Below are 17644 nucleotides of genomic sequence, written 5' to 3' on the forward strand. Positions count from 1 at the left end.
TGTGATGTGACACAGCAAACTATTTCCACTATAGGGATGATATACATATATATGTATATATGTATATATGTAAGTATACACACATGTGTATACGTAACCTTATACTTTATACATATAAGTTTATATTGTTAACTTGCATATTTAACAATAATGTTTGTATGTATATGTATATAATACTGGGAGAAGCACTTTCAAAAAGGTCACCTTAATGCCGTTTGTAACAAAAAACGCAGAAATCATACATGCGTTACAAAAAATATGGCGTGCACCTAGGGCTAAGTGGACTTTTTTACCTCATGTGGTTGCAGTACTCGTCATTTGCTTGCTAACGCACTTGACTTCGGCTCCTGCTAGCTCGCCTCTGACTTGTACTGCAAACTCCACACTTGGTATAAAAAAGTCCACTTCACGCCATAGGTACACAATATACTATTATTATTTTACCTATTTAAAAAAATTAAAGAAGTCTACCACACACCTATTTCACTATTCACTTCTATCGGCTGTCCCCAAGAAGCCACATATTTTATTTCCACCAGGGTGTAAGTTTTCATTGCATTGTTCTGTTTTACAGCATTGTTTTGATTAACAATGTTGTAATGTTAATGTTGTTGTATTCTGCATAAATAATTAAAATATCTTATAGATGTTATAGAACTAACAGTTAGAGCATATTTATTAAGAATTGTAGTTACACATGCTGGATATACATTCTATACAAAGATAGGTTGCAGTAAAATAGAGTTGTAGCCTGTCATGCGTATTGTCTGTACACTCTCTTTTTACAGACTTTTCTACATAAATTTTGCAGCTTTTTTTTCCTGATTGAAGTTTTTGATACACAAAATTTTTACTTTCCATTTTTATTCTTCTAACAATATTATACAAAAATATTAAATTTATAGCTGTTACTCTTAGTTACTTATAGATGTACTCATTTTTGGTGCTAAAATTTGGATGCATGTACCACCTATATAGCGACTTTTTTTCAAATCCAATGTATTTTATATTATTAATATCTACCCTAGTGGAAATTAAAAATGTAATAAAGTATAATAAAATATAAGTAAATGTAACAAATTGTACCATTTTGTACGTTTTTGTTGGATTTCTGACCTTTTTTACGTTTTATTACTATTTGCTACATTTTATTACATTTTGTTACGTTTTATTACAATTTATTACAAACCCATTGATCCATCAAAAAGTATAACAAAATGTAAAAAATTGTCTGTTAGCGTAATATTATATAAGAAAATGGCGACATTTTTATTTTCTTACTTTTGCTTACATCCTTTTACTTTTTCTTATAATTTCTTATGCGTTGTTACATTTTATTAAAATATTAATAATTACAAAAATATATTGACTATATCAGGCGGTAAAATAACATATGTAATAAAATGTAAAGAAAAGTTAACAAATCTGAAAATGTAAGAAAGTGTACAAAAACGTATGATAAAAAGGTCCGAAATCCAACAAAAAGGTATAGTTTCTTTCATTTTCTTACATATTTTATACCTTATATTACAATTTATTACAATTAATTACATTTTTTTTCCACTAGGGTAAAACCTTATTTTGATTCAGAGGGTGCAAAAAGTTCACAGAAGCACATCAAGGGAAGCTGCAGAAATTTAGCAGAAAATTTTATAGAAAATATGTAAAGAGTATACAGAAAATATGCATGACAGACTGTAGATGTTTTTGGAAAAAATAAAACTTTTTGTACATTTTTTTTCAAATGTCGTGTGAAAATATAAAAATTCTTATTACAGATTTCAGACATATGAGATCTCATTATATTTTTCATGAGAATTGTAAACATCTCAAAAGCGAGCATGCAAAAGGTACAATTTGTATCAGAATCACTTCCTTATGTTTCTTACAATAATTGATGTATGTAACTTACTTTTCCTTTGATGATCCTTGAAATAATGCAGATAGTGGTACTAAACTATTATCATAGCGTCTAAGTTTTATAACATGAGATTGATTTTCTTTAATGTTAGCCCAAGAATAAATTGCTGATTTCAACTCTGTAAACGTGAAAACTGAGGGAAGTGTGACTTGGCGCAACAAACTTTCAATATTGTTTTGATCAGATTCTATAAAATAATATGTACATTAGATACATACATATATGCAATGTACATTTTTATATAAAAAATTTGCTGACATGCAATTATACCCTTATAATTATAATATCGTATAAGAATCCATAAATTCTTATCAGTCATACCCATTATGGTTGATTTGATCTTTTTAAAGAATTAATAGTTTAATATATTATATTCTACATCATCATTAATTTGTAATAGATTAATTTATAGCAGATAGATATAGTAAATGATAGGTTATAGTAAATAGTTCATCCATGTTACAAATAAAATGCAATAGAATAAAGAATTTTCTTGTTACTATACTTCATAGTTCTAAATTAAAAAAAGACTAGGAAATGATCGACACGCAAGCGCGCCAAGGTTTCGGTTTTCGTTTATTATTTTTATTTTTCTGTGTTTAAAACAGTTTTCCATTTATCAATGAGGTTTCTGATATTGATTAAAATATTATGTATGGTTGTGTTATATATATGGTTATGTCTGTTAACACAAATAAACATAAACAAAGGTTGAAATTCCCATCCGACTCGCGACTCTCTTTACTCGTTTGATTTGAGATCCGATTTGAGATCGAGATTCGACATCAAAACGCCGATCAAACTGGTTTTTTAAAATTTTGCAGAAAAACGACCCTGTTCTGTTGTCCGTGAATGTTTCTTGTATTGGGGACCAACCAGAAAAAACGCGATCCGTGCGAGCACCGTATGTCTGTGTGGTGCGAGAGAGGAGAGATTGCCGATGCCGTGTTAAAAATGCGTGGCGAATTCGATCATGACGCCACTTGCGGTCTGCGATCGAACTATACGCATCTAGAAAAGGAGCGTAGGGGAAGTATACGCATCCAGCGGCAGTGGAGGAGAAGGGAGAGGCGCTATATATTCTTGGAGAAAAAGTGACAAACGGCGACTGTCGAATTTGCGCATCCACACCTCGCGGTAGTTTCAACCAACGCCAAATAACTATTCGGGCATATTATTGGACTAAAAAGAATGTTTAAACAACAACATAAATGTAAAAAAATTCGAATCTAAAACTTTTGAAAACTCATGATTGAAAACTTTAATTTTTAGAGGGATTATGGTTAAACCGACACAAACAAGTTAAGCTTAAGCTTAAACAAAGCTAAATTAAACTAAGCCACCCCAGCCTCCCGATAAACATATGCTACTTTCAGTTTTCATGCACCAACGACGATCGTGGCGGCGCGGTCTACGTTGTTGCTTGGTATTTATATGCACTCGAGTTCAAGTCCGAGATTCGGCAATTTTTTTTCTTTTTTTTATTTGCTTATAAAATGTTTATAATGCGTAAAAACAATAAGAAATATATATTATTATTCTTTTAGTACGTAGGAGACATGCAATGTGTAACTACAATTATTTATAGTTTCATGGGTAACGAAAAAATACAATTTTAAATAAATTTACATTATTTTATTAGTACGATAACGTTTTCACAATTACATTAAAACGAAAAAATTAAGCTTAAGCTTAAACAAAGCTAATTTAAACTAAGCCACCCCAGCCTCCCGATAAACATATGCTACTTTCAGTTTTTCTCCGTCCGAGTCTCAGCAAATCTTTTTTTTTTCTACTTGCTGATAAAATATATTGTATACAATAATGACGCAATATGCCATTCTACTTCTGCAATTATATTTCAATTTAGGTAAGTATACGGTGGGCCTGCAATAAATATAGGTATATATAATTTTTTTTAATATCAATGTAATTAATAAAACGTTATCGTACTAATAAGATAATTTAAATTTATTTAAAATTGTATCTTTTCTTTACGTCTGTTACAATGCCGTTACCCTAAGCGGGTCTTGGGCGTTGTCGTCCAGATTGGACGGGTGGGTGCCTATCACCACTACACAGCGCGTCCTTAGGTTGCGGATAGAGGAACAGCCCCTGAGAAAGAGGTTAGCTGCGAATAAATTGAATAAGCAGCCACGGACAGCCGATAGGAACAGGCGTGGGTGTGATGAGCCCACACTGTCGAACGCATTCATCTAGAAACACTACGCAAGCACCACAACAACAAAAACACTTCACATTATCTCTTATCTCTCAATCTATCTCTTTCATCACACATTACAAAAATGGGCCAAAATCCTGCTGCCGAGGAGGATGCGGGAGCGATGACAACTGCCCCGAAAGGGAATGTGTAGAATGATTCGTCACCTGGTCTTACGCGGTAACGATGCCAGCGAAGGCGCGCTGCCTTGCAGGGGGGCGTTAGGATGCGAGAATGAAACCGTAGTGTGTCTGACGACGAATTGACACTGTCCTCGTCAAAGTCGGAAAGCTCTCATACTTAGTTCTAGAGAGGTATGGGGGTTATCACCTCTAGAACGGTGGACTCACCTGCGATCGGAACAGGATCCGAAGCGCGCGGGTTTAACATAACATCATGGCTCAAAAAAATCAAATCCGAACCAAAAGGGACTTAAGGGTCGGAACTTGGAATGTTCGCAGTCTATACAGAGCAGGTGCGTTTAAAGAACTCGTAAAGGAAGCTGATAGGTACAATCTAGATTTGGTAGGAATACAGGAATCGCGGTGGCCAGATGGCGGAGTACTAGCATCGGGTAACTTCACGTACCTGTATGGGGCCGGGAGTGGGGGATCTCTAGGCACCGGATTTCTCGTAAGCAAAAGCATCATACATTCGGTTAAAAGTTTCAAATCCGTCAATGATAGGCTCCCGTACATCATTATCGAAGGTGAATGGTATAGATATGTATTTATTAATGTACACTGTCCTACGGAGGACAAAGAAGAAGAAGCTAAGGATCTCTATTACGAAACTTTAGAGCAGGTAATCGACCAGTTCGCGTCTTACGACACAAGAATAGTATTAGGCGATTTCAATGCTAAAATAGGTAGGGAGGAAATGTTTAGGCCTACTATAGGTAAGGAAAGCCTGCACGAAGCCAGCAATGATAACGGTATTAGGGTCATAAATTTCGCGGCGGCAAAAGATCTTATAATTAAAACTACGTGTTTTAAACACAAGAACATACACAAGGCAACGTGGACAACGCCGGACGGGGCCGCATAGAACCAAATTGATCATTTCCTCATTGAAAAAAGACGTCATACTAATGTTCTTGACGTAAGGGCTTACAGAGGGGCAGATAGCGACTCGGACCACTTCCTAGTAGTAGCCAAATTAAGAGCTAGACTAGTAGCGAATCAAAATAGTAAGCAAGCAAACAAGGTAGAAAGCTTCGATATTGAGAAACTACGAGATAGAACAGAGCGAATTAGGTACCAGATAGAAATTAATAATAGGTTTCAGGCACTTGAAGCAAACACATCGCCGGAGGGGAATGATGAACCGAATAGCTTATGGGGGGACATCGAAAAAACGGTAAAAGAGGCCGCGAACAAAGTACTGGGTAAAAAGAAAAAGCCAAAGAGCAAACCATGGTTTGACGAAGAGTGCGAACTCTGGTTTGAAAGGCGCAAAAAGGCTAAATTAGATAGCTTACAAAATAGAAGCGATAGGACCGTAGAAGAGTATTCTAACGTAAGGAAACGGACGAGCGCGATCTACAGAAATAAGAAGCGGGAGTATCAAAAGAATCTTATTAGGAGAATAGAAACTAACAGTAAGGAAAATAACCCCCGCGAAATGTACAGAGGGATTAACACCATCAGAAAGGGTTTTAGGAGTAGAGCGCAATTGATGAAGGACGAAAACGGGGACCTCGTAACAAATGACAACGAATTACTGTCGCTGTGGAAAAATTATTTCGATAAATTATTAAACGTGCACGAAAATAGCGAAGAATTAGGGGACGAAATTCACACTGCTGAACCCCACGTGGAGGAACCGAGCTACCAAGAAGTAGAGGCCGCGATTAAAAAACTAAAAAACAACAAAGCCGCGGGAAATGACTCTATACCAGCTGAGTTACTCAAATATGGGGGCGTCGAGCTCACTTTCAAAATCTATAAACTAGTATGTGCCATCTGGAAAAATGAAACAATACCCGAAAATTGGAAGGAATCTATCATTATACCGATTTTTAAAAAGGGGGATAAGACAGACTGCAATAACTATAGGGGTATTTCACTTTTAGCAACGTGCTACAAAGTTCTGTCAAACGTAATACAAGCTAGACTCACTCCATTCGCGGAAGATATAGTAGGAGATTATCAGTGCGGATTTCGGCGCAACAGATCGACGAGCGATCAAATGTTTACCATAAGACAGTTGTTAGAGAAAAAGTGGGAATTTTGTGAAACCATACACTAACTATTTATAGATTTTAAAAAAGCGTACGACTCTATTAAGCGAAGCAAAATGTATCAAATTCTAGTACTTCTCGGTGTACCGAAAAAACTCGTGAGATTAATTCAAATATGTCTGAACGGAAGCACGGGAAAGGTCCAAGTAGGCGGTAATATATCAGAATCCTTCATGATACGCGATGGTTTAAAACAAGGGGATGGACTCTCTACGGTGCTGTTCAACTTAACGTTAGAGTATGCCGTTAGAAAAATGCAGGTTAGCCTGATGGGCGCAACGCTTAATGGAACAACGCAGATACTAGGCTACGCAGATGATTTGGATATACTGGGGGATTGTAGGGAAACGGTAGCAAGAAACGCGGAAATCCTCATAAAAGCGGTGGAGTATACAGGATTAGAAGTGAGTGAATCAAAAATAAAGTACATGATTGTGGATAAGCTAGGGATCTGCAGAGGGGAGGAAGATCTCAGAGTTGGGAATTTTACTTTTGAAAAGGTTAGCGAATTCAGGTATCTGGGTACGACCATAAATGATAGAAACGAGATTAATGTCGAAATAAATAAGAGACTCCATTCGGGTAATGCTTGCTTCTACGCCGTGAGTAATTTACTTAAGTCGAGGCTGTTGTCTAAAAACGTTAAAATAAGAATATACAGGACAATAATACTGCCGGTGGTTCTGTACGGGTGCGAAACGTGGGCTCTCACTAAGCAGGCGGACAACCGTTTTAGGGTATTTGAAAATAAAGTCTTGCGAAAAATATACGGGCCGAAGAAAGATGAGGAAACCGGGGAATGGAGGAGACTACACAATGATGAGTTACACAATCTGTACGCGTCACCAAATATTAACAGAATAATAAAATCGCGCAGATTGGGATGGGCAGGGCACGTAGCGAGAATGGGAGACGACCGTACGGCAGCGCGTGTCATGAAGGGTAGGCCGATGGTAACGCGACCTCTAGGTAGACCTAGACGTAGATGGGAGGACAACGTAAAAGCGGATCTAGTAGAAATAGGACGGGTGGGTGTCGATCGGAGAGGTGCATCTTGGGTGGGGTTGACACAAGATAGGGCAGCGTGAAAGGTTTGCGTAGATGAGGCGATGAACTTTCGAGTTCCAAATGCCATGTAAAAAAAAAAAAAAATCTTTTCTTTACGTAAAAAACTATAAATAATGGTAGTTATACATTGCAGGTCCCCTCTGTACCGTATACTTACCTAAATTCAAATATAATTGCAGAAGTAGAATGGCATATTGCGTTATTATTGTATACTATATATTTTATCAGCAAGTAGAAAAAAAAATTTGCTGAGACTTGGACTCGAACCCGAGTGCATAAGAATACCAAGCAACAACGTAGACCGCGCCGCAACGATCGTCGTTGGCATATGAAAACTGAAAGTAGCATATGTTTATCGGGAGGCTGGGGTGGCTTAGTTTAAATTAACTTTGTTTAAGCTTAAGCTTAATTTTTTCGTTTTAATGTAATTGTGAAAACGTTATCGTACTAATAAAATAATGTAAATTTATTTAAAATTGTATTTTTTCGTTACCCATGAAACTATAAATAATTGTAGTTACACATTGCATGTCTCCTACGTACTAAAAGAATAATAATATATATTTCTTATTATTTTTACGCATTATAAACATTTTATAAGCAAATAAAAAAAAGAAAAAAATTTGCCGAATCTCGGACTTGAACTCGAGTGCATATAAATACCAAGCAACAACGTAGACCGCGCCGCCACGATCGTCGTTGGTACATGAAAACTGAAAGTAGCATATGTTTATCGGTAGGCTGGGGTGGCTTGTTAGTTTAATTTAGCTTTGTTTAAGCTTAACCTTAACTTGTTTGTGTCGGTTTAACCATAATCCCTCTAAAAATTAAAGTTTTTAATTATGAGGGTTCATTTCATAAAGACGATCTTGGCCACTGACATTAAGGGCTTAGAGTTTATTCTGTAATAGAGTTTATCGGTGATTGTTTATAAATATATCATTGTTTATGAATCATATTCATCGCGTAAGCCCGAATCCTTGACAGTTACCGCCGCTTATGTTATTTCTCCTCTATGTTCTGCCGCGCCGCGATGTGATTGTGTACTCTCTACTTCCCTCTTCGCCGCTGCTGCTGGTGGGGAAGCTAGTTGCCCTCGTTAAAAAAAAAGGATTGGAACGGATTGAACCTCAGAAAAAATGTACAGATACGTTTCAATCCGTTTTTTGAATCCAGTGAGACCCGTTTCAACCCGAAAGTGATGAAAAATTTTTCCAGTGTCAAATCCGTTTCAATCATTTTGAAAGACTCGAATCCGTTTCAATCTTGTGGATTTTTTAAATTTTCAATGTTTCAGATCCGTTTCAATCAGTTTGTTCAATTCGTTTTAATCCAATTCCAATTTATTCCGAATCCATTTCAATCTGAATTTATTCCGATCCGATACCTTTGTTTCAAATACATTACAATCAGTGTCTTTAAGTTTCAAATCCGTTTCAATCGATTTATTTTAAAATTATGCGGGCTTTTCAAATGTCAATTGAAAATTAAAATTTCGCGCTATAATATAAAAGACAAAATAAACATTTAAATTTCCCTATTATAACGTTATTTTTTTTTTGTCTTTTATATTGTACCACGAAATTTTAATTTTCAAATTGACAGTTGAAAAGCTTGCATAATTAAAAAAAAAATGAACTGAAACATATTTGAAAATTACAGGCACTAACTGAAATGGCGGATGTGTTGTATCGATTATTATTTTTAGACTTTGAAACTTATAGGATTTAAATAAAATAACAATATATATTTTTTGAGTTCCAAATACTTATTGTTTTCCAATTCATTTATACTATTGATCATGAAGATTTTTATAAACAATATCCATTTAAATAGCAAATTATTTATGTAAAATTAAAAATACGTATCTATGGTTTTTCAAATCGCAGAATATCATTTTCTTAGTCGCAATAAACTATTTATAAAATAAACTACAGTTTGTGGACGTTTTTATTTTATACGGTTTCAAACTGACAGAAACGGATTATAACTTTTTAATTATTGTAATCGTTTTATTATTGTAATCATCCATATCAAACCATAACAGTACAATTAGAACACCATTATATATATATATATATATATATATATATATATATATATATATATATATATATATATATATATATATATATATATATATATATATATATATATATATATATATATATATATATATATATATATATATATATATATATGTGTATGTGTAAAAAAATAGATTAATATGGATTGTAACGTATATTGAATAAATGTTATTTACTGTTACAGTTTGAAACGGATTATAACAATATTTAAAAGTTATAATCCGTTACAGTCCATATATACGTCGATATGAATTGGATGTAACGGATAATAACTTTTTAATTATTGTAATAATCCATTTCAAACCATAACAGTAAATCAAAATTTATTCAATCCGTTTCAAACCATAACTGTAAATCCAATGTTATTCAATCCGTTACAATCCGTCATCATATATAATTCATTACATGTCATCATATATAACGACGTATATAACGGATGGTAACGGATTATAACTTGAAATGGATTCGAATGGATTAGGTAACCTAAACGGATTGATACGGATTGGTAATGTTTATTTTTTTTTTATTTTTTGTATGTTACGGATTGAAACGGATTTAACATCTAAGTTTCATATGATTGATATGGATTAAAACGTATTGAAACGGATTGAATACTACATTTTGATTTACTGTTATGGTTTGAAACGGATTGAAACCAGGAAAACGCTCTAATCCGTTATAATCCACTTCAATCCGATCCAATCCTTTTTTTTAACGAGGGTGCGTACGGCCGCCCCTACTTCTCCTCCGCTGCTTCTAGATGCGTATAGTTCGGAGCGAAAACCGCAGGGTGGCGCTAGCTTACGACTGCATATCGCACGGCACGCTTTCGCCCATGCTCATCGGCAATCTCTCCTCTAATCTCTGCTTCAGATCAGTATATACAGAGAAACAGCGCAGAATGACTGAACGGTGCACTCTCAGTGCACCACACACACACACACACACACGGTGTTCTCACGGATCGCGTTTTTTCTGGTTGGTCCCTTGGAGTGATTCTTGAGCTTACGTTTTCAGAAAGCAACGCAACGTAACTAAACGTGCAGGGCTTTGAGGATTTAAAAGTGGCACTCCTCGGCCAACTTTAACTGCCAAAATAAATTGTGTACAGTGCGGCTATGTTCATGCTGTTTTAGGCTTCAGTGCGGAGCACATCTGCTCTAAAACGACAAACGTTAACAATTTTTTCGTTAATAAATGCATTAACACAAATATAAAGATCTTCAAATTTCATCTGTATTCAAGTTGTTGGACTGGTCATCGTTTTTTATTAAAAGACGAAACAACAGGACAATAATAATAATGTATTGCTCGAATAAAGAATTTGGATGATGAAGTAGAAAATGTAGTCAAGTAAGTCTATATAACTATATAGGCTATTAGGGTAGCTCTGCATCGATAAGAAAGGTCTCTACTACGGAATGAGCAGCAGTGTTTTGTTTGACGTTTCATGCAATCTCGTCTCGAGTATACGAACGTTAAGAATTTTTATTGTTTTTCAAAATTTTTATAAACAGTAAGTAAGTAGATAGAAGCAATTAACATTGGTTGATTTTTCCTTAGACTCTTACTTTCGTCGCGTAAGTATCTTGGTTACATCCCGAGATACGAAAGTTTACCAGTGCTTGCAAGTATTATCATGTTCTAGTGTCAAAAAATTGCTTCTAATAAAATTTAGTCGTTGTCATTACTCGACTTAATTTTTAGTTATTTATGATCAAGGAAAACGCCGTGCACAACCAAGTGCGAAAAAAATTCTCAGAATTCGTGCACAACGGCCTTATAAGTATATATACTTATAAAGAATCTCAGATATTAAATTTCTACTTTGTTTACATTTTGCTATCATCAATATCATTTTTAGGCTCCTGTTAAAACAATTTTGCATGCTATTTAGATTAAATTGCCAATATTTTTTCAGGTTTACTTAAGGGGTCAAGCCTGGGTTAAAATCTTGAAAAAATCGATTTTTTTTTATTCGCTATATGGATAGGAAATAGTCCCTAGAATGTGCTGCCGCAACCCATTTTACTAGAAAAAAATTGTCGTAAAGTTATAGAGAAAATACTGAAAAAAAGCGAATAGCTAATTTTTGAAAAATCGTTGTATTTTACACATTTTGATTTGACAGTACTTTTACAAAAAATAAATATTCTGGCACTTTTTATACACGGTTTTTTAGTAAATTTCACGTACAATACGATAAAAAACCCCGTTTTGCAAAAGTCCACTTTGTTAATAAGTTATTAACAAATTACTGAAACTAGTAATCATCGTAGTAGAAATAGCGAATTTTGAATTACGCGCTTACCGACTGCGCTATGCGAGAGCACGAGCAAGCGGTGATTCGTCTAGATCCCTGATTTACCGTATTACCAGAATCTATTTTTTTGAAAAAAATTGTTTATATTTTTCAAATTTGCTGACTGCAACGTTTGTTTGCGAATTTCGAAAAATAATTACTCTAAAACTACTCGATTTTACAGTTGAAAAGTTTTAGTGTGTTATAAGAATAAGTGATTATTATAGTCTGTGATAATATAAGTGAAAAATTTAGTGTATTGTCAACATGCCAGGCTCAAGAAATAGATTTCCAGGTTCATGTGAACATAAAAAGAGAGGATTTGGGAGAAAAAAGAAGAGACCAAGAGTTTTTATAGAAAAAACTTGGATGAAGCTACGAAGTCAACGTCCAACCCACCAGCACCCATCATCAACAAGGAGACGTAATGAACCATCGATGCCAACAAGAGCAGCAACGAGTTCAGCAACTGTGCCCAATATGCTTCCTTCAACATCTGGTACTCAGAGGACACGAACCATTGCACAAGCTTCAACAGTTTATCAGTGTATCAAGATCTAGGCAAAAATTAAAATCAAAAGATATAGAGGCTGGTCCTGCACAAAACAGAATATTTGACATCTCTTTACTTTATCCAGGATTGCAGGAATTTCTAGCTTGCAAAGCTTGCGTGGAGGTGTCAAATTTGGTGAAGTAGATGTAAGAGGTCTTGGTTTCAAGCTAACGATCACTTGTACCATGTGCAACAAAGTTATTTTCATTGATTCCAGTAAAAAAGTTGGTGTGAAAGGTAACGCGTATGAATTTAATAGACGATCAGTATTATTTATGAGATCTCTTGGCCATGGACACGCTGGCTTGACTACTTTTTGTGGAACAATGGACTTTTTGCCTCCAGTTGCTCACAGTAATTTTGATAATATTAATCAAGAATTGAAAGTAGCAAGTGAAAATGCAGCTAAGGAATCAATGAAAGCTGCTATGCAGGAAGATTGTAGCAGTGAGACTCAAGAGGATGACCGTGAGACTGTATCAGGCGATGGTTCTTGGAGAAAGCGTGGACACTGTTCTCTTCAAGGGGTCTCTACTTTGATTCGCAATGCGAATGGAAAAGTGATTGACGTTGCTCCAAAACAATCATTTTGCAGAGCTTGCGAAATGCACCCAGAAGAGGATACTCAACAGTACAAGGAGTGGTTCGAGGCCCATCAAGACAAGTGCTCCGCCAATCATCAAGGAAGTTCTGGAAAGATGGAAGTGGATGGCATCGTGTGCGACGCTAAGCCTTATGGAGAAGATTTTGTAATTCAGAAGAAAGAGTGTGTAGGGCACGTGCAGAAGAGAATGGGCACAAGGCTCAGAAATCTGAAGAAAAATTTGGCTGGCCAAAAACTTTCAGATGGCAAAGGTATTGGTGGACAAGATCGTCTAACTGCTCAAAGGATTGATCAGTTGACAAGATATTATGGCAATGCCATTCGAGGCCATAATCATTCTGTTGATGCAATGAGTAACGGCATATGAGCTACATTTTATCATAAGAAATCAACAGATACAAATCCTACACACCACCTTTGCCCGCCAGGAAAGACAAGTTGGTGCAAATGGCAGGTAGCCAAAGCTAACAGAAAACTTAAAAAGTTCCACCACACTGATGTTTTTCCTGCTGCTATCATGGATGTGATTGAGCCAATTTATAAGGACTTGACACAGCCAGATTTGCTTGAGAGATGCGTTGGAGGCTTCACACAGAACAGCAATGAAAGCTTCAACCAATCTATTTGGAAACTGGTCGCTAAACAAAGTTTTAGTGGTCTTGTAGTCCTGCAAATTGGTGTCAACATCGCAGCCACTTGCTTCAACGACGGCAAAACAGGACTACTGGAGGTGATGAAGAAGTTTAGCATCCAACCGGGGTCTTCTGCAGTGAACTGGGCCAAGAACGCGGATGAAGAAAGGATATTCTGGTCTGATAGAAAAGCAACAGAATCAACACTGGAAGCACGTCGAGCACGAAGGAAGAGGAATCATCCAGATGATGATTCGTACTCAGCTGGGGCACACTAACCTATTTTTATACACTTTTACACACAGCTATCCAACACCTAAACCACAGCTCAAAAAACACAAACACTATACAGCACCATAACACTGAAACACATAAATTCATACATATTTTTCTTTTTTTTTTCTTTTAATCATCCTAAACACAGATATTCTGCCCACAAAACAGCTGGAGAGGAGATGCCAAGCAGGTTACAGAAGCAGCAGGCAAGCGGTCTGGTGCGGCTGATCAGCTGATCATGTGGCCTACTTTTCATCAATCTCATCTGGACAAGTTTTCTAACCTTCAACCTGACTCCTGTAGTGTTGCTGTACTGCTAATAATTTAAATTTCAATAAGAGACATCATCTAATGTGAGTATAATAAAAATTATTCAAATTTGATATTAATAAATTTAAATTTTATTATTTAGTAACAATTTTGTTCTATTAAGTATTTTACTTGTCAGAAACAAAGTATATACTTATCAGAATAAAATAACTGCAAAAAAAGTAGATATTTTGTGCTTTAATTATGAAAATAGTTTCAAGCTCAAAAATTGCAATTTTTAACTATTTATTATTTTCTGTTTCAGATGACTTAATACAGAAAAACAAAGCTGTGGAGCGACGGATCTACACCAAACTTGGTGTACATGACCAGGGTGCAAGTATCTTTCAATCATTTAAGGTCTAGATCTATACACAAGTTGTAAGTACCTTTTTTTTTATCAAATATTAAGTCAAACTTTTAACGCATTTTTCTCTGATTTCTGTTTTTCATGTTTTTAGGTCACACCGCAGGTTTTCTCAGGATCCGGTCAGTAAATTGGGCTAAAAATTTAATAGCAGCTCCAGAAAACCATCCTCCCTGGATCAATCGGAGCAGAATTCATTAAGATAAGTCCAAAGTGAAGGTTACGCATCTTTACACACGTAACCTTCACTATAATTACTAATATTCTCAACATATAAGTGGCTAATGATTGAAAATTATTGTTTTTTAGAAATGTCTTCCGATTAATCCAAGGAGATACATATTTTGAAGATTTTTCCAAAATATGGTGTCAGTTGATCATCCGGATGCTGAGAAATCCTGCGGCAAGTGGATAAAAAGACATAATATAGTATAGATGGTAAAATGTGATATACATGTTATATTCATTGGTAAAAATGACATATAATATCTATAATTTTTGTAAAAAAATATTTGTATAGATACATTGAAAAAAAAAATCTCAGCATAATAATTTATTGATTTTAACCCAGGCTTGACCCCTTAACAGTGCTCCACTGGATGTGATCAAAGTAACTTTTTGATATCAAAAAATATTGAATATTCTAAATCTGCGAAATCACACTGGCTGCATCGAAACAGGCCCTAGTGGAAATAATTGGGTGTGCCAAAGTGTGACAAAGTATGCTTAAGTGTGTCAAAGTGTGTCAAAGTGTGTCAAAGTGTGCCAAAGTATTCACCCCGATAACATCGCGTGCCGGGCATTTTGGGATCACGCATGCTGGCCGCTCGTGCCGTCATTGTGACGTCCCCAAGACATCTTTCGTTGGAATTTTCAACAATTTTTTTTTCCTGCCATTCGGGAAGTCATAATGTTGACATTTTGGCGGCACAGCGTGCCAGCACGCGTGCTCACATTGCGACGGCACGAAACTTTGTCAGAACGACGGCCATGAGTGCCGGCTGTATGACACCGGCACGAACGAAGGCAAAATGTCGGCATTTTGCGATCACGCCGTGTTGGCACTCATGGCAGCATTATGACGACATTTTGAGGAACTACATGACGGCATTGTGCCTTCGACCCGTGTTCAAAATTTATTAACATTTGGCGCTGTCAGAGTGCTAGCAGAATGCCTGCTGGGAGTACTGCTCGCCATGATAGCATTCTGCCGGAACGAAATTCCCGCAGAATGTAGGCTTTGTTGGCTGCGAAACTTAGAAAATTTTCAGCCGCGCAATTCACGAAATAAGGCTTTTTAATGTATTATATTTTAAGGCTGCTGATTTTGTTAATTTGGGCTGTTATTTATCCACCGGACTTTGTTCCTTGCCAATTTTTATTAATTATATTATTATGACTACTCTTTCATGACTACCGAATTTATAGCAGCCTGCCAGTTTCGCGCCTTACACGAAATAAGCGGCGAATATCAATGTTGTTAAACGCGTTAATAATAATTTTGGTGATTGTTTATTACAATAACTTTCAACTTTATTAACATCAACAGCTGCTCGCAATACATAAGGACACAATTAGCTATGACTTGTAACAAGTGTTCGTGGTCGAGTGGTAAAGTGCCTGCCTGCTAACTGGAAAGTTCAGGGTTCGATCCTCGTTAGGGTTTTAATTTTTTTGTTTTTTCGCTTAATTTAAGTGCCGGCACGATGCTTGCACCGCGTGCCGTCATTGTGCTCAGCACAATGCCGTCATTTCCGTGTCCCGGAGCAGGGGTACCTGGACGTCACGCGTGGCCCATTCTGTGCAGTCTCAGTGCCGTCATTCGGCCGACATCACGTTATCGGGTCAAATTCGGAAATTTGCTGCACTTTGGCACACTTTGGCACACTTTGACACACATGGGTTTTTTGGAAACAAACATCTTTTTTTTGACAAACTATGTCACAGTATAGCACAGTTTGGCACGGTATGGCACAGCATGGTACACTTTATTACACTATGGCACATTTTGGCACACTTTGGCACACTTTGGCACACTTTGTCACACTTTGGCACACTTAATAGCCCCGATAACATGATGTCGGCGGAATGACGCACCGAGACTGCTCGGAATGGGCCACGCGTGACGTCCAGGTATCCCTGCTTCATGACCCGGAAACGATGGCATTGTGCTCAGCACAATGCTGGCACACGGTGCAAGCATCGTGCCGGCAATTAAATTAAGAAAATACAAAAAAAATTAAAACCCTAACGGGGATCGAACCCTGAACCTTTCAGTTAGCAGGCTGTCTATCTAAATCCAGCACTGAATTCAGTCTAAAATCGACGCTGAATCCACGTTGCGTTTTCGGATAAATTCAATGTTGATTCAACGATGATTCAGCGTGGATTCAATATTGAATCATCGCTGATTTCAGACTGAAATCAATATTGAAATCAGCATTGAATCAACGTTGATCGTTTTGACGGGGTCACTCTTGGAAATTTGGAGAGTATGATTGTAAATATTGTAAGGGAAATATTGAAAAATATTTTAGGAATATTTTTAAAAAATATATTTTCGTTTGATTCGGGCATATTTTGTGAAAAACATTTTATAATTTTGCACAAATATTTTATCAAAATATTTGCATAAATTGCTGCAATTGCTTGTAACGAGGAACAACGTCCCTCGCCACGCCAGTAATCGAGGCAGGATAGAGAGTGACGAAATAGAGCAGCGTTGGCTCAAGTGGTAGCACTCGCGCCTAGAGATCTCGGTGCTATTAGTTTCCTAGTATATGTATGATCGGGGCATATATGTTCTAAGTTTTAGTATCATTAGTATTGTAACATATACAAAGTAAATCGGTGGGTGCTTTTATCCACGTATAAAAAAAGGATTCTCACCGATTTACTTCAGAAATAACGGGGATATAAGAATTATGTTGATCGCTCAATGTAACCGTATGTTGTTGGGTTACATAACATATGAGTGGGACACGCTCGGTTTAGTAATATTAATATAGGTAAGTGGACAAAGTAAATCGATGAGTTCTTTTTTGTGTTTATCAAAAGAGGTT

General features: G+C 36.3%; 1 protein-coding gene across 14 annotated transcripts in view; it reads right to left on the reverse strand.

Moving 5' to 3' along the window:
• Window positions 1-17644, reverse strand: part of LOC107982113 — a 729835-nt gene that overhangs the window by 379354 nt on the left and 332837 nt on the right. For 7 of the 14 annotated variants that reach the window (XR_004345312.1, XR_004228129.2, XM_031933125.1 and 4 more), the window contains exon 2: window positions 1913-2108. Coding sequence is in view for 6 of the 14 variants with exons in the window: in XM_031933125.1 (XP_031788985.1) it covers window positions 1913-2108 (196 nt within the window). In the remaining 8 variants the exon portion in view is untranslated. Of the gene's footprint in view, window positions 1-478; window positions 619-1912; window positions 2109-2179; window positions 2862-17644 lie in introns of those variants that run through there. The other 7 variants (XR_004345313.1, XR_004228131.2, XM_031933123.2 and 4 more) reach the window with 5 other exon arrangements.

The sequence above is a fragment of the Nasonia vitripennis genome, assembly GCF_009193385.2.
Source record: "Nasonia vitripennis strain AsymCx chromosome 5 unlocalized genomic scaffold, Nvit_psr_1.1 chr5_random0007, whole genome shotgun sequence".
NCBI classification, from domain to species: Eukaryota; Metazoa; Arthropoda; class Insecta; order Hymenoptera; family Pteromalidae; genus Nasonia; species Nasonia vitripennis.